Raw genomic sequence first — 24,625 nt, 5'->3', positions numbered from 1 at the left:
TTAAATATTTATTTATTAGAGAGAGAGAGCATGCACAGACGGAGAGGGTAAAGGAGAGGGAGAAGCAGACTCCCTGCTCAGCAGGGAGGCTGACATGGGGCTCCATCCCAGGACCTGGGAATCATGACCTGAGCCAAAGGGAGATGCCTAACTGACTGAGCCACCCAGGCACTCCAAGAACTCCAAGAATATATTAAACTATATTTAATATTTCATTAGATCCTTATGGAAATCTTGTGCAGAAGTTATTAGTATCTCTCCCTCCCAATTTTATGGGTAAGGAAACTGAAGCTCACAAAATTAAATTATTCCCTGAAGGTCACACAGCCAATAAGTAGCAATTCCAAAGCCCAGATAGATCTGTCACCAAAGTCTTCAATCCTAATCACTTTTTAAAAAATTATTTATTTATTTGAGGGAAACCACAGGAGCATGAGCACATGCATGAGTAGTGGGGGGGGGGGGGGGGCAGAAGGAGATAATCTTTGAGCTTATTCCCCACTGAGCAAGGAGACTGACTAGGGGCTCGATCACATAATCCATGAGATGATAACCAGAGCTGACACCAAGAATCCGATGCTTAACTGACTGAGCCACCCAGGCGCCCCCTAATCACTTTTATCTTCAGAAATAGAACCCAGAACTCAACTTCAGCTTCAAGGTCAGCATTTATTAAGCATGTCATGTGTGCTAGGTTCTGTCCTAGGCATTAATCCAGGCTCTTTCCCCCATGCTCTTTTCTTCCTAAAATGCATTTAGGCCAAAATTTACTTAAAATTTTTATTTTTGCCAAAATTTTCTCCTGGTTGTAAAAATAGAACATGCCCATTGTATAATATTTATAGTATAGGACAGATCAAAAAAGTGAAAATAAAAATCACCCATAATTTAACCATCCAGAAATAACCACTACTAACATTTTGCTATTTTTCCTTCCAGCTTATTTATAACCACATATGTGTGAATTTTTACAGGGTATACATGAGATCGGACGAATCATATGATTTGACATCTTTCTTTTTCACTTCAGAGATATGTGAATAACAGAGCTGTAGTCAAGACAGGGTGTACTTTGCTGTTGTTGGACACTAGGCTGCTTGCTACTGATGCCTCACTATAAACCATGCTGTTAGGGGCGCCTGGGTGGCTCAGTGGTTCAGTGTCTGTCTGTGTCTCCGGGTGTGATCCTGGAGTCCTGGGATCGAGTTCTGCATTGGGTTCCTCACAGGGAGCTTGCTTCTCCCTCTGCCTATGCCTCTGCCTCTCTCTCTCTCTCTCTGTGTCTCATGAATAAATAAAATATTTAAAAAAATAAAAAATAGGGGCAGCCCCGGTGGCGCAGCAGTTTAGCGCCACCTGCAGCCTGGGGTGCGATCCTGGAGACCTGGGATCGAGTCCCACGTCAGGCTTCCTGTATGGAGCCTGCTTCTCTCTCTGCCTGTGTCTCTGCCTGTGTTTCTGCGCCTCTCTCTCTTGTCTCTATGAATAAATAAACAAAATCTTTAAAAAAAATTTTAAATAAATAGATAGATAGATAGATAAATAAATAAATAAATAAATAAATAAATAAATAAATAAATAATAAACCATGCTGTGAGGAACATCCACACATAGGCATGCTCAATCCCACTGAGAAACTCAACAGTGAGCTGAGTGGGCAAAGGAGAAATGGTGAGGCCTATTGTCTACTGGGCTAGCTGTCCCTGGGGTGGGTGTCCAGCCTCCCTGAGTTGGCTGACATTTTCCAGTTACTCCTGGGTGCTGATCCTCATCACTGCTCTCTGCAGGGAACAAATAGAAGCTATAGGAGAACCTAGGTCTGGAACAAGCCTGAAATACATTGGTTCTGGGGTTCTCAGAATTTAACTTATGTGAGGAGTGTGACCTGGAGGAAAGAGAGCTCTTTGGGGGATGGGAGGCATAGGAGAGCTACCACAAACTTTCTGTGTCATCCTGGACAAATCATTTAATATTTCCACTGCTGCTTTCATGAAGTAAGACAAGATCATCCAAGGTATCATATTATAAGCACAGGGCTGTGTCATCTCAGTGTTCCCACAACATCATGCTGACTGTTTGCTCCCACCTGGAAGGCTCTTCCCATTTGTCTCTTTTATCTTGAAGCTTAAGAGGTAGAAAGGCTTTTCCAACTGCCCCAGGTCACACTCATCTTTGGCCTCCCTCATCTGGAGTTATATAGCATTAACTGTGCTTGATACTGTGGACATGAGGGCCAGTGGTGGTGGTGTCCATCTCTCCAACCATCTTGAGCTCCTGATGGACAAGGCCTGGGTCCTTACTGTTCTAAGAGTGCCTGGAGGAGGAGCCTGATCAAGACTTGAAGAATGACAGTCTTGTTTGCACTCTTGGACCGGTCATCATTGCAAGAAATTCCTGGTTTCAGGTCCAGAGGACTCCCTTTTCCTTAGAATGATCAAGATGGCTCTGGCAATGCCTAGGTCCCTCAGTGTACTTGGGAAGCTCTTGCTCAGTTGTGGATAAATTTTAAATTTCCAGGAAGCCAGATTAACTGTGCTTTAAAATCTGTGCATATGTGATCTCGGCTAGATACAGAGAAAAAAGTATCAGGAAGTACATCAAGATTACAACAGCAGTGTTTATCTCAGGAGATAGAGGATTTTGGTTTGCTCCTGTTTTCTTCTTTTCTGTATTTTATTAGATTAATCAATGTTAAAAAAAAAAAAAACAGGCTTTTTCATTGCATTGCAAAATATCAAACAATACAGAAAATGAAAGCAAAAATTACTCCAAATTCTATCTGCCAGGGACAACTCCCATCAACATGCAAATGAACATTATTTTAGCTTTCTCTAGGACATAGTCATAATACATATTTTTTTTTTAAGTAGGCTCTATGCCCAGTATGGACCCTAATGAGGCACTTGTACTCATGACCCTGAGATCAAGGACTGAGCTGAGATCAAAATTACTTTTTATGAAAGGTATTACAGAATTATAGGCTGTATAAAAAGAGGACAACTTTTGTATATACTCTCTAATTCAATTTCATAAAAAATTAAGCTTGGCAGAAAGAGTCATAGTTTGTTGCTCATGCCCCCAGTATCCATCCCAAAGCCTGGCACATAGTTGGTGCTCAATAAATACTTATTGAATAAATGTAAGGAAATACACTAATATATGTATTTAGTTGTTATCTCTGGGTGACAGAGCAAAGGATGATTTTCTTCTTCTTTCTACTTCCTTATATGCTCCATATTTTCTACAGTATTCTTATGTGTAATCTTCCACAATCAAAAGTTTTTTGTTTTTTTTTAGAAAGTCTGTAAGCAGGAGAAGGGGCAAAGGGGAGAGAGAGAGAGAGAGAGGATCTTCAAGCAGACCCTATGCCAAGCAAGGAGCCCATCTCGGGGCTCAATCTTATGACCCTGAGATCATGACCTGAGCCAAAACCAAGAGTCAGACACTCATCCAACTGGGCCACTAAGGTACCCCTCTATTCCTTTTCTTAATAACATTTTCTTTTCTCTAACTTACTTTATTGTAAGAAAACGAGATACAGAATATGTATCAATCACTGTTTATGTTTTCAGTAAAGCATCCAATGAACAGTAGGCTTTAGTAACTAAGGGTTGAAGGAGTCCAAAGTTACAGGCAGATTTCAACTGTGTGGGGAGTCAGGGTCCTTAGCCCTTGTGTTGTTCAGGGGTCAATTATACTTTTTATTTATTTTTTTAAAAGATTTTATTTATTTATTCATAAGAGACCAGAGAGAGAGAGAGAGAGAGGCAGAGACAGAAACAGGCTCCATAGAGGGAGCCCGACATGGGACTCGATCCCAGGTCTCTGGGATCACGCTCTGGGCTGAAGGCAATGCCAAACCACTGAGCCACCTGGGCTGCCCTCAATTGTACTTTTTAATGAGGGCAGTGGCTTCCTTTCCAGTCCATGAGGAGGTTGGCTACAGATAAATGCACTGGGCCCACCAATCACTCTCTTTCCTCTGTCTAGAGAAATAAGCATAGATTTTATGGTCTTGAGCCTCAGTCTCATGATTTGAATGTGAGGATGTGATGCCAGGGCTCGGCAAGCATTTTTTAGGATTTAGCCTGAGAATTCTTTCTTCATATAAAACCTTAGGCCCAAGCCCACTCTGTAAAGCAGATCTTAGTGCAGGCATTCTGACGGAAGAGTAGACCAGAGCCTACCCCTTAGAACCCCTGAGTCCTAGGAAGACCTCCAGGGACCCTGAATTGGTTACTGAGCCCTCTGACAGCAGGTTAGCCTCCACATGCCTCAATTTCCTCACCTGTAAAATGGGAATAATAGCACCTTCCTCAGTGGGTCTCTATGAGAATTAACTGAGTTATTACATGTAAAGTGCTTGGAATAGTACCTGGCACATAGTACATGTTCAGTAAATGCTAGCCATGATGTTGCTGCTGCTACTACCAATTCAGCCTCTCATTTTGAATTAAAAGAATAAAAATGAAAAGACATTCTTTCTCTTGGAGAACAATGTGGCAATTTGTAATCAAGACCCAATGGAAGATGTACATTCCTGAAGGACTCATGGGGGAATTGATGCTAAAGACACAATTTGTGTGAAAAATTCAAAAAGCAAAAGCCTTTGAGCAAGGATGCTTATGAGCATGGTAAACTGGTGGTAAGGTTGGTGGATAATCCTAACAGTTGTTTTTTAGAGCTTTTACTATGTGCTAAATGCTAAAAGTTTACATGTGTAAATGTAATCCTCACAATAATCCCATGAGGTAGTAACTTCTGTTACCATCCTCAATTTACAGAGGAGGACCCCCAAGGCATATAGGGTTTAGCAATTTACCCAAGGACACATAGCTAGGGAGTAGCAAAGAAAGGGTTGAGACCAGGTAGGCTGCTTGAGCAGACAGGTGCATTGAGGTCAACACCAGAGTGCTCCTGATAAACCTGAATGTTACTTTATATGAGATGCAGCCACTCGAGGCTTTTTGGTAAGCATGAATCTTAGCTGCAGAGATATTACAGAATAACATGTCAGAATGCCCAGGATATGAGAGCAAAAAATTTTATTTTATTCATTTTTTTAAAAAGATTTTATTTATTTATTCATGAGAGACAGAGAGAGAGAGGCAGAGACACAGGCAGAGGGAGAAGCAGGCTCCCTGAGGGGAGCCCGATGTGGGACTCTATCCTGGGACTCCAGGATCACACCCCAAGCTCAAGGCAGATGAGCCACCCAGGCATCCCAAGAGGAAAAACTTTAAACAGAGGACAAAATTGTCTGTATGGTCAGTTATAACTGTGTACAAATCATGTGTACTGATAGGTGGTGTCTGGAAGGGGATACGGAAAAAGAGAATTAAAGTATCAAGGTGGGAGATTATGGGGCATTGTTTTTCCATGTAAATGCTTTTCTTGAATAATACTGTGAACATATATATATATATATATATATATATACACACATATATACATATATATAAATATTACTATACCTGAGGAAGAGGATGAGGAGGAGGAGGAGGAAGATGAGGAGGAGGAAGAGGTAGAAGACTTGTGTCTCTTAGGTTGTTCTTGGGAAAGGAGTCCAGCCTCCCTGTCTGGCTTGTAGAAATCCGTCTCTTTATCTAGGAAGCACATATAGAAAACAATGAATGTTCTTTCCCTTCCCACCCCAGTGACCACCAAGAGCTCCCCAGGCATCTACTTGGACTTGGAGGTCAGGAATGACCAGATTCTCTAGACACTTTCCCTAAACTCGTAGGGCCAATGGAAGGTACAGAAGATCAGAGCTCTCAGAGGCCCTAGAGGCTCTAGGAAGCCTCAAGGCACAAATTTCTCTGAATATAGAGACCAGAGAGCCTTCTAAGCCCCCTATTCTACCCAGAGGCCACTAAATTGTGTACAATAGTTGTCAATTTAGGATGCAGTATAAATTATAGGGCAGGGATGATCTGGTCAAGTGAATCTTCTCATTAACCATTCTGGAGTAGCACAGGAACCTTCCTGCCTTCTGAGGACCCTCACTAGTGCCAACCCAAACCTCCAGAGCCCTCTTGAGATTTGGGGAGCAAATGAAGGTCCCCAAAGCTATAAAGTTCTAGGGGATGGACTGAACCAAGCATATGTGTACGTGTGTGAGGAAAACATTACTTCTCCAGAGGATTCAACTGTGACTTGAGCCATTATGCCACATGAGAGGAACAGATCTTCAGTTCCACCCACTGCTGGACTCTACCTCCCATGTGGCTTTGCCCAGAGGGTGAGAGAAGGCGAACATACAGTCTAGGTCTTCTGTTTCTGCATGGACTTGACTGTCATCTTGAGTCTGGGAGGAAGGTCCTGAAGTTTCCATGGTTTTCTCTGGAGGAATAACAATAATAAGTAATTAATGAATGTCACCTTAGTTAATCCCCTTAACATAGAAAAAGATTGGCAAAGAAAGAAAAAAATGACAAGTGGGTGGCTCATTCAGTTAAGCATCTGCCTTCTGCTCAGGTCATGATCCCAGGGTCCTGGGATACAGACAGCAAGACAGTATTGGGTTCACTGCTCAGTGGGGAGTCTGCTTCTCCCTCTCCCTCTGCCCTTCCTCACTGCCCCTGCCTCATGTGTGTGTGTGTGTGTGTGTGTGTGTGTGTGCTCTGTCTCTCAAATAAGTAAATGAAATCTTTAAAAAAATAAAAAAAATAAAGTGTCCTTAAATGTAAGGATACTGTGATTTTTATGATGAAATTACATGATGTCTGGCACTTTCTTCAACATAATCTTGCTGAGGAGACTGAGGGCATAGGTAGAGATACAAATAAACACATACCATGAGTTAATAGTTACTGGAGCTATATCAAAATATAAATACCAATACTGGTGGTATTATGGGTATTTTTAGCTTCTTATTTTCATTTTACATTTTCTAAATTTTTAACAGTATTGTTCTCATTGTAATAAAATCGCCAATAATTTTTCCTTATGTACTTAAAAATGTAATATGCCAATATCTTGTTTCAGTGTAGTACTTCATTGATGAGGGAGCAGAAGGCCAGCTGGGGACAAAGCACCAGCTGATACCCTGCAAGATCCTCCCCACTCCCACCCTGGCCACTCCTGGGTGGGATATGAGTGACATTCCTCCAGGAAGTTCCCAACCGTCTTAATGTTAATGCCTTGCTAAGAGGGAAAAACAACATGACAATGGCAAGGCCTCCAAATCCTGTGAGTCTTCCTTAGCATCTGAAAATCCTTCTGAAATCTCTCTTTTCCCTACCTCCCCCAACTTCCAAGTATATAATCAGCCACCCCTCACAAGCTTGGGGCAGTAGCTCTTCCTGCCCAAGGGTCCTGTCTTGGGCTTTAATAAAACCACCATTTTGAACAAAAGACATCTCAAGAATTCTTTCTTGGTCATTGGCTCCGGACCTCACCCCACGAAACCTCACCTATGTTTCAAAACTACATCATTGATGGTCTTTCCAAGGATTTATCTGAACCTGGTCATAAGCCAGTTAAGTAGGAATTGGGATTACCTGCTCCTCACAGTTGAATTATAATTTCTAGACAACGAAATTTCCCCAAAGATTGTCTTATTTGACAATTACAATAACTCTGCAAGGTATGTTTTATTATTCCTGTTTTATAGAGGCACCAGAACCCATAGTCTATCTAATACACCCCAAGATGTTGGTCTAGGGCACAAAACAAAACAAAAAAAGGCCACCCTGGCGTTCAGCCCTGCTGGAATGCCTGTCAGGATTAGGGATGCAAGCAGTGAAGGTAAGGGCAGGAAGCAGGCACTTGAAGGTGAAGAGCAAAATTTGGGAACCTGTCCCTTCAGGACACTACACTCTGTATGTACCTTCCCAAAATTGTGAGAGGAGCTAGAGGCAACTATGGAGGCTGGCCTCCAGGTGAGGCTACAAGAAGGCCCTAACTGTGGCCTTGGAAAATCCAAATGGCCAACTTCCGTCAGCTAATGCTCTCCCCTGGGGAAAATACATGAAGTGGAGCTCCCCTCCAAAGTCTTTATTTTAGTTGGGCACATGGCCAGCCAGCTAGAGACTACCAGCATACCTTGAAGCTGAGTGTGGCCATTTGACTACATTCCTGCCAATGGAATATGGGTGGATAGGATATGCATGGTGGTGAGCCCAGAACTGTTTAATGGTTCTCCAGTAAAAAGAAAAAAGTACACATACATGCGCACGCACACACACACACACACACTCACACAATTTGTTATATATTTTGCTGATATAAAAAATGTATAGCATACAGTTCACAAATAATAAAATATACAGTACTCTTTATTGCAAATTCCACATACCTGGAATTTCAGTGGGCTTTGGAATTTCTTGCAAAACCCACTCTCAGTTTTTATAAGTCCATTGCCAACAACAGTGTCACAGAATCAGACTATTTTTTTTTTTTTTTAATTTATGATAGTCACAGAGAGAGAGAGAGAGAGAGAGGCAGAGACATAGGCAGAGGGAGAAGCAGGCTCCATGCACCGGGAGCCTGATGTGGGATTCGATCCCGGGTCTCCAGGATCGTGCCCTGGGCCAGAGGCAGGCGCCAAACCGCTGCGCCACCCAGGGATCCCCCAGAATCAGACTATTGATGAATTTTTTATTACTACCAGGTTCAGCAAAAAAGTTGCCAATATCAATGATAGAACAGGAGTACTTCTCATGTGAATGTTAGCTGCTGTTTTCTTTCACATTAACAAGACAAAAGTGAATCAACTAAGGCATTTGTTTGGGGCAAACTATTGCCCCAAACTATTGTGGTGCCCCACAAATTCTTTTTCTTATAATGAGAACTTTTAAGATCTATTCTTTAAGAGGCACCTGGGTGGCTCAGTGGTTGAGCAACTGCCTTTGGCTCAGGGCATGATCCCAGAGTCCTGGGATCCAGTCCCACATCGGGCTCCCTGCAGGGAACCTGCTTCTCCCTCTATGTCTGTGTCTCTCTGTGTCTCTCATGAATAAATAAATAAAATCTTTTAAAAAAGTAAATCTGTTCTTTTAACTTTCAAATATGTAATACCGTATTGTTATTATTATTTAAAGATTTATTTATTTATTTGAGAGAGAAAGTGCATGAGAAGTGGGAGAGGGCAGAGGCAGAAGGGAGAATCTCAAGCAGACTCCACACTGAGCACCAAGCTCTGTGAGGGTTTGATCCATCACCCTGAGCTCATGATGACCCAAACCAAATTACAATAACCCTGCAAGGTATGTTTTATTATTCCTGTTTTATAGAGGCACCAGAGCCCATAGTCTATCTAATACACCCCAAAATGTTGGTCTAGGGCACATTTGGTCATGTGCCCAAATGAGCAGACCCTTAAATGACTGAGCCACCCAGGAGCCCCCTGCAATACCATATTATTATTAATTATAGTCACTATGTTGAACATTACATCCCTATGACTTATTTATTTTATTACTGGAAGTTCATACCTTTTGACTGCCCATTTCATCCATTCCCCATCCCCACCTCTGGCAACCACCAATCCATTCTCTGTATCTGTGAGTTTGGGTTCTTTGTAAATTTGTTTGTTTTTGGTACAGAATCTACTCTCAATCTACCAAGACCTTGGCAAGACAACAGCCTTCCCTGTGCCTCAGAGATGGACCACCTAGGTTTGGATCCTGACACATTGGTTTGTGGGATCTTGAGCAAATGACAACCTCTTATTGGCTCAGTTTCCTCCTTTGTCGTATGAGGACAATAACAGCGCTTATCTCATAGTGTTGTTGTGAAAATGGCATGAATTAAAACATGTAAGGCACTTAGACCAATGCTTGGTATAGAGCAGGCGTGGAATAAATGCCAGCTGAGATGATTTCAGGCCTCCAGACCTAGGCCATTCTTTCTTATTGTCAAAAGTGTATCTGACCTTCCAAGCACAGCTCAAGTGCCATTTTTTTTTTGAAAGATTTTATTTATTTATTCATGAGAGACATAGAGAGAGAGAGAGAGTGAGGCAGAGACACGGGCAAAGGGAGAAGCAGGCTCCATGCAGGGAGCCCGACATGGGACTCGATCCAGGGGTCTCCAGGATAACACCCTGGGCTAAAGGCGGTGCCAAACCGCTGAGCCACCCGGGCTGCCCTCAAATGCCATTTTCTTTATGAAGCCCTGTGCTAGTTGCCTTACCAATTCCCACCCTCCTTCCCCCACTCCCTTAATCCTCCTTCCCCCAGAACCCCTGCCCTTCTTTCTTGCTAACAAAACTGTAGTTTTGTTCATCAGGACATCATTACATCAGGAGTGGCAACAAGACAGTATTTGTATAGCGGCAAGAGCATGTGCTTTGGGGTCAGACACACTAGGATCCAACCACATTCCTGTCACCTGTGCACAGGATGACCTTGAGCATAGCAGTCACCTTCTCTTAGTTCTGGTTACCTCAATTGTGAACGAGGAATGGTAGTACCTTAGGGAGGAAAGGTAGCTAGTGCCTGCCCTTAGCAGTACTCAGTAAATGAAAGTTTCTTCTTCTACAGACCTCCTCTTACCCTCAGACATTCGGTGTCCAGCCTCAGCCCAGCCCATGCCCTGTCAAAATTGTATCTGACCTTTTAGACACAGCTAAAATATCACCTCCTTTACAAAGCCCTATGTTAATTGCCTGACCAGTCCTCATCTTCCCTTCTCCACCCTCTTAATCCTCCTCCACCCCCCATCAGTCCTGCCCTACTTTCTTGCTAACAAAACTGCAGATTTGTTTTTCCAGCTCCAGTTAGTTGTTTTGTCAGCCTCCCTTGTAGCTGAAGTTGGCTGGGGTTCTGGGAAGGGTTTTGCTTCTCCTGACAAAAGAAGCCAACAGTGCTGGTGCTGTGTCTTGCCTCTCCTTCCTTCCTTGAACATAAATGTGATGGCAGGAGCAACAGTGGCCATCCTTATGACCATGAGGAAAAGCCAAAGTAATTGCAGAGATGTTGTTGAGCTGCCAAGCCCTTGTCAGCAGCTGCCTGCTTTCTTGTTATTTAAGGAAAATAAAACTTTATAGTCAAGATTTTTGATATGAACTTTCCTTCTCTTACATTATGTCTGTTAATTGAGCACCTACTGTGTGCTAGAACTGGGGATATATGGTGAACAAGTTGCATCCTTGTCCTCAAGGAATTTCTTGATGGATCAGGAGCCTGTGGGAATCCAGGGGCCAAATCAGACCAGGGTCAGTCAGGGAAATTTCCTGAAGGAGAGAATGCTGGGGTGAGTTTAGAAGGGCCAGAGGGGGGATCCCTGGGTGGCTCAGTGGTTTGGTGCCTGCCTTTGGCCCAGGGCATGATCCTGGAGTCCCAGGATCAAGACCCATGGCCGGCTCCCTGCATGGAGCCTGCTTCTCCCTCTGCCTATGTCTCTGCCTCTCTTCTCTCTGTGTGTGTCTTTCATGAGTAAATAAATAAAAATCTTAAAAAAAAAAAAAAAGAAGAAGAAGAAGAGCCAGAGGGGACAATATGCAAAGGCATAGAGGCAAGGGGCCTTGTCCCACAGGGGAAACAGTGGCAGGAAGCAACTCTGAAGAAGAAGGAGGTTGGGGGGAGGCCCAGGGAGCACCCCCACCTTGTCTCTGGGCATGTTGCTCTCCTGAGCCTAGTCAATTCTGCCTTGTGCCAGACCTGACTTTCTTAGGGTAGGGCACCTTGTTGCACAACTCCAAGGACCACTATTCTTAGTCACACACAGATCTCTGCTAAGGGCTCAGCAGGATGCATCCCCTCCACTAGAGCCTGAACCCAGCCAGGGGGGGTGGGGACAGAGACTAAGACTGATTCATTTCTGGGTCCCCTGAAGCCTGCACAGGACCTGGCAAAAAGCAGAAATGATGATGATGATGATGATGACAATGATATAAACAAGTACTTCCCAACTGCCAAGCAACCATCTGAGCACATTACAGGTGTCCTCTCATATGCTCCTCACCACAACTCTGGGACGGCTCGCTGTGGTGGTGCCCACTTTAGAGATGGCGCGGGGAGACTAAGGAACTTTCTTAGGGCTGTAGCTAGTAAGTGGTTGAGCAAAGGTAGTTGCTCTGTCCGTGTTGGGAGGTGGAAGGAGTGAAGCTGTCATCTCTACTCAGGCCCCTGTCATTAGCACTGGAATGAAGCCACTAAGTCATGGGAGTGCTATGCAAATGATGATGACTTGGCTTGTAGTCAGCCATTGGTGGGGCCCTGAGCAGTGTCCTTAAGGCCAGGGTAACTTCCTCAGGAAACTCATCCAGCAGAAGGGAAGAAAATGGAGCTTTTGTGAAGATTGGACCTGAGGGAGCCCTCTTTCTCCTTTTAGTGTCCTCACCCCATCCCTCCTCTACCCACATTTGTATTATAAGAAAGTATAAATGGAATTAAAAAAATTAAAGCTCAAGAATCAGTGCACATGGGACGCCTGGGTAGCTTAGCAGTTGAGCATCTGCCTTCAGTTCAGGGTGTGATCCTGGAGACCCAGGATCAAGTCCCACATCGGGCTCTCTGCATGGCGCCTGCTTCTCCCTCTGCCTATGTCTCTGCCTCTCTGTGTGTGTGTGTCTCTCATGAATAAAAAAATAAAATCTTAAAAAAAAGAAGAATTAGTGCACAGGGCAATGCATAACTCAAAAGGACAGCACTCACAGTGGAGCATCAGCCACTGGCAGAGGGATGTCTGGGACGGGTTTCAAAGCTCAAGTTCACCATGTGCAACCTCCTCTGGAGCAAGATGGATGGTGGGGTGTTGAGACACGAGAAGTGAAGAAAGCAGAAAGAGGAAAGAGAACACAGTATGTTCCCCAAGATCTTATTTCATGAGTGCAAGGCTTATATTATGCAGCAAGAAGCTGAGTTTCATATAGACAAGTGACTTGTTCTAGGTCTCCCAGCTGACAGGTGGTCTCGAATCAAAACCCTGCTCCAGCAAAGAACCCCATTCCTTGACCCTGGTTAGAGGCTCCTAAAGCCCCCTCTTGCAGGTGCTTCCCCCTCCCCCGTCCGAGGCTCATCCTACAAGGAAATGGAATGCCTGACTTCCTAGCATGTTTCTCCCAAAGACCCGGCCCTGCTGAGTCACTGGTGGTGCCAGGGCCTCTGTACCCACAGGTCTTGCTAAACTGGATTTCCCCTTTGGTTCAGCCTACATTTTCTAAGCTCCTACTGTCACAAGGGACTGGGCCCATGGTTGGATACTCGGGGACACCAAGCTGTCACAGTCTCAACAGTGCTTTTGCCGCCTAGCTCAGATAGTACCCACTCTACATGAGGAGCAAGTGAGCTGGGTGGCACAGAGAGAGAGAGGCAGAGACACAGGCAGAGGGAGAAGCAGGCTCCATGCAGGAAGCCTGACATGGGACTTGATCCCGGGTCCCCAGGATCAGGCCCCGGGCCGAAGGCGGCGCCAAACTGCTAAGCCTCTTGGGCTGCCCTCAAATAATCTTTACACCCAACGTGGGGCTCGAATTCACCACTCCATGATCAAGAGCCGCATGCTCTACTGACTAAGCCATCCAGGTGCCCCACCCCTCTTCCACTTTCATTGTGACATTGGGCCCTCCCAGGTTGTCCAGGACCATCCTCCTAAATTAAGGTTAGCTGATGAGCAACCTTACTTCCACCTGAATTGTTAATTCTCCTTTGCCAGGTAACCTTAGTTTCCAGAGATTAGGATGCAGATATCTTTGGGGGCGGTTACTCAGGTTGTCACAGTCCCTAACCCTAGTGCCTGCCACAGCCTGGAGCCCTGCAGGGGCTAAATGTCTTCCTTCTTATTCATTAGAGACACACAGAGAGAGGCAGAGACATAGTAGGAGGGAGAGGCAGGCTCCCTGACGGGAACCTGATGTAGGACTCAATCCCAGGACCCTGGGACCACGACCTGAGCTGAAGGCAGATGCTAAACCACTAAGCCACTCGGGTGCCCCACATCTTCCTTCTTTTTCTTTTTTTTTTTTAAGATTTTATTTATTTATTCATGAGACACACACACACACACACACACAGAAGAGAGAAAGAGAGAGAGGCAGAGAAGCAGGCAGAGAAGCAGGCTCCATGCAGGGAGCCCGATGTGGGACTTGATCCTGGGTCTCCAGGATCACGCCCTGGGCTGAAGGTGGCACTAAACAGCTGAGCCACCCGGGCTGCCCCCACATCTTCCTTCTTAAACCAGGTTCCCTCTCTGGCTCCACCATGCTCCTGGGAACCCCCCAAACTTCAAAGATAGAAGGATGCCCTGGCTCCTTTCTCCCCAGATAGCCAAAGCCTCAGTTTACCCCATTTTTCCTTCAAGAAGCCCTGGCTTTTCTGTTCCTACTGCCTCCCTCCCAAGAGATCTGATAAGGAGACTGAGGGTTTTGGAGTTGGTTATAAGTGTGTTCTTATTCCTGTCCCTTAGATGCCTGGCTCCTCTACAAAATGGAGTATTAATATATGTCCCCACGAGTGTTGTGGGGATTAAATAATACTGTGCCCATAACAAGCCTAGAATACTGGCACTTAATAAATAAGAGTATCCCCTCCCCTTGCTGATGCTCAATGTCTTCCTCATTTGTTGATGATCCAATTTCCCTTAGGAGCACAGTTGACAGGGTAGATTCCCAGGATTCTTTCCTTTGGAGGTTCCTGCTCGGGGGCTGGTGTTAGGAGCCAAGTTAGGGTTAGGATATGGCTAGGGGAAGTCTGCATTATTAACAAAGGCAACATCTGCTAGGCAGAGTGTGGTCCACTCAGACCACCAGAACTTTTCCCCTAAGTGTTAAAATAGTCTCCCTGTCTGCCTCTGGCCTTGCCCTTCCAAACACATTGCTGGAATGCCCTGGCCTTTAGTTTCCCCGTGTGTAGAAGTTGGGCTGCCCTCTACAAGTTTCTTCCAGCTTTGACATTCTAGGAAACTAGTGCTCCCCTGGTTTTCATGATTCATCTGGTCAGCAAAGAACTTTGGAACTCAGGGTTTATGAGACCTGCAGGAAAGCCCAGAACAGCATGTTCTAATAATAAGATACATATGGTATATGGTATCTCGTAGGGAACAGAGGCCCTTGGAGTGCTCTAAGAAAAAAGGAGATTTTGTATTCAAAGAAGTTGGTTCAACACTGCTTTCCATCACTGCTTTCCATACCCACCTTATTGCAGCTCCAAAATGTATGACTGTGTGGGCAGCCTGGGTGGCTCAGTGGTTTAGCACTGCCTTCAGCCCAGGGAGTGATCCTGAAGACCTGGGGATCCTGAAGACCTGGGATCAAGTCCCACATCGGGCTCCCTGCATGGAGCCTGCTTTTCCCTCTGCCTGTGTCTCTGTCTCTCTCTGTGTGTCTCTCATGAATAAATAAATAAAATCTTTAAAAAAAATGTATGATTGTATGATTGTGTATTAAAGGCTCTGAAAAGGAGCACCTGGGTGGCTCAGTTGGTTGAGCATCTGCCTTTGGCTTGAATGATGATCCCAGGATTCTGGGATTGAGCCCTACATCAGGCTCCCTGCTCAATGAAGAGCCTGCTTTCTTTCTACCTCTGCTGCTCCCCCTGCTTGTGCTCACCGTCTCCCTTTCTCTGTCAGATAAATAAATAAAATCTTAAAAATAATAATAAAAATAAAGACTCTGAAAAGGGCTGCAGGAGAAAAAGCTCTTTCACACTATTAATTCCAACCTTTCCCCAAAACATGCAAGTACACAGTCCTTTACTCCAGAACGTGGTTCAGTATAGTCTGACGCAGCTTTGGGAAATGCCATCGGCTTCAATCCTTGACGTTCTCTAGGTCAGCCTCTCCATCCTAGAGTCCCAGCCTGGGCACTGCTTCAGTGCCAATTCCCTCATCCGGAGTTCCTCCACCTCCATCAGGACAGTTGGGGAGGGGAATAAATCAGAAACAGACCCTCGGAAATGAGGGGCATGGAACAGAAATGGTCTTTTCACCAGCTTTGGGATCCCAAGGTGTGGGTGGTAAATCCTTCCAACAACCCCAGGCAGGGCTCGGGGTGGGGGTGGGGGAAGAAACTGAGTCAGCTGTCATGAGATCAAGAACATGGTCCTGGCCCTGTCTCCAACTCACCCTGGGCCCTCGGGCGCAGCACTCTCCCTTCTAGGTTCTTATTCTCATCTACAAGACAGAGAATAATGTCATTTATGTTATTTATATCTTAGAATGCATGTATGGGGTTGTGGGTAGGAAAGTACATGGTAAAATTACCATTCCCTTTTGCCAGAACGTTATACTGAGAGGTATGTTGTTTTTTTTAAGATTAAAAAAATAAAAATAAATAAAAATTAAAAAAAGATCTTATTTATTTATTCATGAGAGACAGAGAGAGGCAGACACAGGCAGAGGGAGAAACAGGCTCCATGCAGGGAGCCTGATGCAGGACTGGATCCCGGGTCTCCAGGATCACACTCTGGGCCGAAGGCAGGTGCTAAACCGCTGAGCCACCCAGGGACCCCATACTGAGAGGTATCTTGATTAAGTCACTGCTTCAATGGGGGCTGACAGAGCCTTTTGAATTCATGCTTTATCACTTTACTTCTCAGCTTCATGACTTTGAGTAAATCACTTCTCTGAGACTCAGTTTCCTTGTCTGTAAAATAGGGATCAGTGTCATTGTCTTGCAGGGTTGCTGTGAGGATTGAAATTAAAAGGACTTTACTTCTGAGCTCCCTGGGAATAGGAATCGTGTTTTTCTTGCTCTCTCTTACATTCTAGCCCCTGGCTTAGACAAAGTGCTTCATAGTCATAAAACAAGTCATAAAGTACTGAAATTAAGAGCTTAGAGACATGCTAGCCTAGCAGAGTTTCTTTAGCAGCTCCCTCTTCACTTTATACTACTTGTTCATACCCCTTCTTCTTCCACACTCTCCCCTTTCCTGCCCCATGCTCACCCCACCCCACCCCCACCTCAGCTCCCCAGGTTTGGCGACCTCTCCCTTTCTCCAAGCTACAGGTTCCACAGAGTTGTAGCCAGGAGACCAAAACTGAGGCCCAGAAAGGGAAAGGGACTTGCCCAGGGTCACATAGCAAGACATCTAGATATGAACTCAGATCTGAGTCTGAAGTCAAGTGTGAGGGGAACCTCACAGAGGGAAAGAAGGAAGATGCTTCAGTTCCCACCTCCTCCACCATCTTATCCCCAGTCCATCCAGGCAGTTTAATGGTGAGATAACAACCCACGCTGCCTAGCCAGCTGACCACACACCAGATGGACCTGTTATGAATGTATATGACCCTTTTGGCCACAGCACACTCCACAAAGTAGCCAGGGCCTGAGGTTGCCTCTGAGCAGTGCAGGGTGGCACCTAGGCTGAACTAAAAAGGGACAAAATCTAGTCTGTGCAGAGAGAGGATTGGTTGAAGGCTGTTCATACAGAAAGACCTAGGAGTTCTAAAAGACCCTCTGAAAGGTAAATAAATGTCAGCACAATCATCTAACTTGGTGTCTAGCACATGGTAGGTGCATAAGCAATGTTTGTTAAAGTGTAATATGAGCCAACAAGGTGATAAAGCTACAGAGCAAAGCTAACAGTTTTAGGTCGTATCAACAGAAGGACATAGTCTATAGTGAAGAAGATGATCCATATCTCACCATCTCCCAACCTAGGTTCAATCCTGGGTTCTGAACAGAATAGAGTCTGGACAGAGATAATCCAGGGGACATGTGGGATATTAAGATCAAACCCAAGAGAAATGTCTGGAGGAGTAGGGCACTAAGCCTAGGTAGGGATAAGCATTGCATGGACAGACCTGGTCACCATCCCCAAGTGTTCACAGGGCTTCCTGCAGGACAGAGGGACTAGATAGGGCTATTGAGCTCTAGAGGTCAGGACCTTGGGATGTCACCAGGGCAGATTCCAGCTCAAGATATAAAATAATTTTCTAAAATTCCTTTTTAAAAAAAGATTTTATTTATTTATTCATGAGAGACACAGACACACACAGAGAGGCAGAGCCATAGGCAGAGGGAGAAGGAGGCTCCCTGCAAGGAGCCCAATATGGGACTTGATCCCGGGACCCCAGGATGCCTGGGTGGCTCAGCAGGTTGGGTGTCTGCCTTCGGCTTGGGGCCTGATCTCAGAGTGCAGGGATGGAGTCCCACATTGGGCTCCCTGCAGGGATGTGAGACTCAATCCCAGGACCGGGACTGCGCCTGAGCCAAAGGCAGACACGCTCAACCACCGAGCCACCCAGGCGTCCCATATTCCTACTTAACTTTTAACTAAAAATCACTAACAGTATCTAGTTCAACCCTGATGTGCACCCTCTCAGGCACTGAATGTCATGCCTACTAAGTGGGGTTCCCAAGGCCAAGGGGAAGCTCCATAACAGACAGGTCTGCTGCGGTCCTGTCTTTCATTTCTTTATGGTCAGCCTACTGCAATGTATTGCGGCACCCTGGTGCCAGGTTGGGTGGATCTGAGCATCGAACAATGCGTTTTAACTGAATCAGCTCCTGCAGAGTGTATGAGTGGCTTCAAAGAGTCCCTGCAAAGAACCACGGATGTAGATAACTCTAATCCAGAGAGTGCAAGCGACCAGCAGGAAAAGTGCTGGACAGACAAAAGTGCTCCCCACTCGAGGCCATCATCAGCCACCTTACTATGTTGAAAACAATGATGAATGGGATCTCATACACACGGTATGGCTTACTGAAATAATAATAGAACTACTGGCAAGGTGGACTTCCATCCACTGTTGTTGGTGATTAAATTCACACTGAGTGTATATTGGGCCTTTGGACATTAGCTAATCATCACAGTATTTGTATATCATTTCTAAATCTATAAATATGCATCTGTTGGGGGTGCCTAAAGCAGTTTTCTTTTTTAAAAAAGATTTTATTTATTTATTTGAGAGAGGGGTGGGAGAGGGAGAGAGAGAGAGAGAGAGAGAGCACAAGCACACAAGGGGTGGGGAGAGGCAAATGGAGAAGCAGATTCCCCACTGAACAGGAAGCCCAATGCAGGACTCGATCCCAGGACCCTGGGATCATGACCTGAGCCAAAGGCAGATACTTAACTGACTGAGCCACCCAGATGTCCCTAAACCATTTTTCTTGAGAAGCATGTACAATCAAAAAGTGTGGCAGGAGGGGTGCCTGGGTGGCTCAGTGGTTGAGCACCTGCCTTTGACTCAGGTCAGGATCGTGGAGTCCCAGAATCGGTGTGGTCTGCCTCAGGCTTCCTGCGGGGAGCCTGCCTCTCCCTCTGCCTAGGTCCCTGCCTCTTTCTCTGTCTCTCATGAATAAATAAATAAAATCTTTAAAATTAAAAAAAAAAAAGTGTGGTAGGAGCACCTGGGTGGTTCAGTTGCCTGGGTGTCTGACTCTTGATTTTGGTGCAAGCTGTGATCTCAGGGTCATGGGGCAGAGCCTTGTGTCAGGCTCTGCATGCTGGTTATGGAACCCACTTAGGATTATCTCTCTCCCTTTCCCTCTGCACCACTCCCTTCCCTGCCCAGTTTTCTAGCTCTCTCTCTCTTCCTCTCTCTCAAAATTTTTTTTTAAAAAGTGTGACAACCATTACTCCAGATCCTTAGACCCAGTTAGACACTAAAGGATGCTGGGATGCTGGTCCCTGTTTGGGTTTGGGGCTGAATCAGATTTGTTTCAGATTTAGGAACTAAGAAAAACTAGCGGGGGAGTGTGCCCCCCAATAAAAATTGTTGAGCCCCTCCCCCCACAACATTTGGAGATTAATGGAAAGAAACCAAAAGCTCTTTTTTTTTTTTTTTGAAACCAAAAGCTCTTAAAAGGTTTTCCCCAGCTCTGACTCTCCAAGGTGGGTGCCTATTTAATCAGCCAGAGCCAGTCCAGCCTCCTTTCTCATTCTGTCATCTAAGTTTCTTTCTGTCTCCTCTCTCTTTTCCATCTTTTTCTCTGGTCTCTCTCTCTCCCTCCCTCCCCACCAACACATATGCAATTGACAACAGCAAAAACCAGAAAAGAGGCATCCAGTTTAAGAGAAGGAGATTGCTCAGTCTTTAATGTCAGACAGACCTGGATTCAGTTCCCACTGCTATCCTCCACAGACTGAGATCATTGCATGGCAGCTACATTCATTCTCAGAGCCTCAGAATCCTCCCCTGGAAAAAAAGGCATGCCTGCAACTCAACAATAAAATGACAACCTACTTTTAAAATGGTCAAAGAATTTGAACAGACATTTCTCTGAAGAAATGGGCAGTAGCACTTGGAATGATGTTCAACATCTTTTTATTAAGAGAAATGCAAATCAAAACCACAATGAGAGGGCACCTGGCTGCCTCAGTTGGAAGAGCATATGACTCTTAATCTTGGGGTTATGAGTTTGAGCCCTATGTTGGGTGTAGAGATTACTTAACTAAATAAAACTTGAAAAACAAAACAAAACCGCAATGAAATACCACTTCATACCCTCTAGGATGGCTACAATAAGAAATCCAGATAATAACAAGGGCAGACAAGGATGTGGAAAATTTCGAGCCTTCATGCACAACTGGTAGGATTGTAGAATGATACAGCCACTTTGGAAAAGTTTAGTGATTTCTCAAAATGTCAAACATAGATTCACCATATGACCCTGCAAGTACACTCCTAGGTATACACTCAAAAGAAGTGAAGACCTATGTCCGCACAAAAAGTTCATACATCAATGTCCTCGGCCGCTTTATTCATAATGGCCACAAAGTGGAAACAACCCAAGCTGATGAATGAATAAACAAAATGTGATACAATCGTACAACACCATTCAGCCAGAAAGAGGGAAGAAACGCTGGTAACAGACTACAACATGGGTAAACCTTGAAAGCATGATGTTAAGTGAAATAAGCCAGCCAAAATTATGATATAATCCCATTTATATAAAATGTCCAGAATAAGCAAATCCTTACAGATAAAATCCACAAAGTAGGTTAGTGGTTGCCATGGGAAGGAGGAAATGCAGGGTGACTGCTAAAGGGTCTGGGGTTTATTTGGGGATGACAAAAATTCTAAATTAGATAGTGGTAATGGTTGCACCACTCTGTGAATATAGAGTTACCAAAAAACACTGACTTGGACACTTTAAAAGTGTGAAGCTGATGGCATGTGAATGAGATCTCAATAAAGTTGTTACTGAAAAAAAAAAAAAAAAGAATGAGGCCTCCCCCTCCCCCACCCTAGAGTTGCTATGAAAGTGGAGTGAGGCCCCTGGCAACGGGATGCCCAGCACATCCCCAGGGTGGAGCCCATGCTGGAGAGAGAGAGAGCGCTCTTTTACAGGGGCCTGGAGAGGATTTGAGAGCACAGGTACCCGGGCGTTTTAGAGGGCTACGCCAGCCCCAGTTCGACGAGTTTCAGAGACAAGAGGGATCCCATTATTTATAGATCTGTTTGGTTTGGACCCAAAACAAAACACCGCACACTTCCCTCACCGCAACTCCCCACCAACACGCACTCCTGACTCAACATTTTTCTGGCAGTTTCTAAACAAAGCAGTATAAAATAACCAGCACGTGCCTATCATCTTTCTTACCCCCCTTAAAAAGAAATCGGATTGGCTGGAGGCCTGAAGGCCAATTGAGAGGAGAGGGGTTGGGATGCTCCCTCGGAGCGCGGGGTGGGGGTGGGGGGGCTCCTGATGCGGAGGGGGGGGGGTGGGAGCGGGACAGGGAGGGGCGGGGCTCCCCTCCCCCAAGGCCTGGCTCTGCCTCTTCAGCATTTTCTCCCCAAAAGTGCCTTTGAGCCCAAAGCTGAGGAGACGACTGGCTTCCTCATCCTCTCCAGCCCAGCAGGCCGGGCAGGAGGGCGCCTTCGGAGGGGCCGGGAAGGCAGCCGCCTTCGCTTGTTGGTCAAGCACAGAGACTGGGACGTTTTGAGGGGAAACACCTTCGTCTTCCCAAGCGTTTGGTTCCACAAAGGCAGAGCGGGCGAAGCCTTCAGAGCCCTAGTTTGGCTCTTCATTCTACAAATGGGGAAACTGAGCCCTCAAAGGTTTTTTCTGAAGGTCCTGCAGCAGGTCAGCGACAGAAACAGGAGTTAGGGTCCCCTGCTGTGGCAGGACCTGGCCTGGCCGCAGCCTCAAGACACCCCAGGGAGGTGCATATTTGTCATCCTCCCCCGATACTTCTAGAGGAGGAGGCAGGTGCTCAGCCAGCTAGGCAGGCGCAGAGCTGGGATCCAATCCAGGCCCACCGAGGAGCCCCAGAATGTCAGGCCGGTGGGAGAGCCCGTCCTCCTAAAGACCAGCGCTCCACTCGCCCCTCACCCGGCACGTGTCCCATTACCTGCGGTCCGGAGGCCGGTGTGCGCCGCCCGCGGAGCCGTGTGCGCGGTGCAGACGCCGGCGGGCCGGGAAGAGCGCGGCCGCGGCCAGGCCACGCCCCCGTGACCGGGAGGGGCGGCGCGGGACTTGCCCGGGGCCCCGCTCGCTCACCCGGGTGGCATTCCTTCCTGCTGGTGCTATCGGCCCCAGGCCTTCCTGTCTGACTGGAGTCTTCCTCCTGACACCCCAGGCACCGCAGATGGGGCGGCTAAACCCTCAGACCCGCGCCCTGGGCAGGGCCATGACTGCTGACTCAGGAGGCAGCGACGGAGGGGGTAGTCGCAGCGCCCTCGCTGGGCCACGCTCTGGGCACAGAGAAGGTGGGGTGTGTTCCAGATTCCCACCTCGTTGGTGAGTCTGACTCAGGACCCAGCCGTGTGGGTCAACCCAATGCCTTCCCAAGGGGTGAGCCGGGCAGGCAGCAGGACGGGAGGCCCCAGGGCTCAGAGGACCGGGGGGACTCCTGTGAATGGGACTGGCGGTGCCCTCTCCTGGTGAGGAAACTGGGCAAAGGCTAGAATATCCATTGCCTTGTGGAGACAGGAAAAACACAGGTCCCAAGGGGGTGTGTGTGGGGGGGGACTGACCTACAGTGAGTCCAAGAATAACCCCAGCTCCGCCTGCCTCTGCTGCTTACTGATCAATTTGGAAGTAGGACAGTAAACATGTCCTACACTGTCCTGGGGAGCACCCAGGCCAGCTAGAGACAGGCCATGACAGGCCCCAAGAGGGCAAGGCCCAGGGAGCTGTGGGTTCCCAGGAGGGCTTCCTGGAAGAGTTATTTGCATCTTAAGCTCAGGCCAAAATCTCAGAGTCGTCCCTGACTCTGCGCTCTCATACTCTGTATCTGGCATATCTGGAAAACCCTGTTGGCCCCACCTTCAACATCCCAAAGCCAAACTCTTGTCTCCACTTCCATGGCAACCACCCTGGTCCAGCCAATATGATCACTAGTCTGTTTGCTTCTGCCCTCAGCCTAGTAACTGTCCTAAGCATGGCAACCAGAGGGGGATCCAGTTAAAACCTAAGTCCGTGGGGATCCCTGACTCAGTGGGGCTCAGTGGTTTAGCACCTGCCTTTGGCCCAGGACATGATCCTGGAGTCCCAGGATCCAGTCCCACATCAGACTCCCTGCATGGAGCCTGCTTCTCCCTCTGCCTGTGTCTCTGCCTCTCTCTCTCTCTCTCTCTCTGTGTCTCTAATGAATAAATAAATAAAATCTTAAAAAAAAAAAACAAAAAACCTAAGTCAGCTCATGTTCCTCCTCTGCTCAGCACTCTTCCAGGGCTCCCACCTCACTCAGGATAAAACTCAAGTTCTTACAGAGCAGTCTACCATCTGGGACCCACCTTTTGTTCTCTATGACCTGCCTGAATTTCAATGACTCCCTTTCTCGCTCTGCCCCTCTACGACCAGGAACATGCCCCAAACACTCCAGTTAGGTTCCACCCTCAGGGCCTTTGCACTGGTTGTTCCCTCTGCCTAGAATGCTGTTTCCCAAATAGCCACCTGGCTCCTTTCCTCACTTCTTCAAGTCTCGATTCAAATGTCACCTTCTCTGAGAGGCCTTCCCTGACCACCCTGTACAAAGTAGGGGTGGCACCACCTTTCCCCATCATCCTGCTTTATCGATCGCCATCTTACATACTATATGTTTTTTGTTATGTGCATTTCCCCATTATGTATTGTTTGCTTCAGGACCTAGGGATGGTGTCTGACACATGGTAGGTGCTCAATAAATTTTGTTGAATGAATGATCTGAAAGGGAAGCCCAAGAAGCGAGGCAAGGGCATTCCAAGCAGAGGGAACCACATGTGCAAAGGCTTAGAGGGAAGAGGCACTGCTTGTATTGAGGATCTGGAAATAACTCAGAACAGCAGGAGAGTCAGGGGCTGGAGGAGGGGAGAACGGAAAGCGTCTAGAGGCAGGGCCTGGAGAGCTAGACCAAGAGGCTGGATGTTATCCCGAGAGTGATGGGGAACCATAAAAGAGGAATATGATCAAATCTACATTTTAGGCAACTAGTTGGCTGCTGTGTTATAGATTGGTGAAGCTGTGAGGGGCAGGCATCCAGGTGAGCACGAGCCATAACAGGAGAGATAAGGACCAGGGACAGGGTCACTGCACTGTCCCAAACAGTAGCCACCAGCCACGTATGGCTATGGAGCCCTTGAAATGTGGCTGGTCAAAATTGAGATGTGCTTTAAGTGTAACACACACACTGGATTTCCAAGACTTGCTATGAAAAACCAGAATATATAATAGTTCACTAATAATTTTTATATTAGTTACCTGTTACAAGTTGATATTTTGGATATACTAGGTTAAAGAAAATATGTTATTAAAATTAGTTCCAAAAAAAAAATAGTTCCACTTGCTTCTGTTTGCTATTTTTGATATAGT

At 46.3% G+C, this 24,625-nt stretch overlaps 1 protein-coding gene across 2 annotated transcripts in view; it reads right to left on the bottom strand.

Annotated features, from left to right (window-relative positions):
- The window catches only part of TMEM40 (transmembrane protein 40), a 32,436-nt gene extending 9,854 nt beyond the window's left edge, over positions 1–22,582 (bottom strand). Inside the window, exons 1-3 of one of the 2 annotated variants that reach the window (XM_038565604.1) lie at positions 22,185–22,582; positions 6,262–6,342; positions 5,475–5,606 (exon numbers count right to left, since the gene is read on the bottom strand). In XM_038565604.1, the coding sequence (XP_038421532.1) occupies positions 5,475–5,606; positions 6,262–6,334 (205 nt within the window). In that variant the 5' untranslated portion in view covers positions 6,335–6,342; positions 22,185–22,582. Of the gene's footprint in view, positions 1–5,474; positions 5,607–6,261; positions 6,343–19,939; positions 20,026–22,184 lie in introns of those variants that run through there. The other variant, XM_038565605.1, reaches the window with a different exon arrangement.
- Positions 22,583–24,625: the final 2,043 nt, after the last annotated feature.

This window comes from Canis lupus, chromosome 20, assembly GCF_011100685.1.
Source record: "Canis lupus familiaris isolate Mischka breed German Shepherd chromosome 20, alternate assembly UU_Cfam_GSD_1.0, whole genome shotgun sequence".
Lineage (NCBI taxonomy): Eukaryota > Metazoa > Chordata > Mammalia > Carnivora > Canidae > Canis > Canis lupus.
This window is presented reverse-complemented; position numbering and strand designations above follow the sequence as displayed.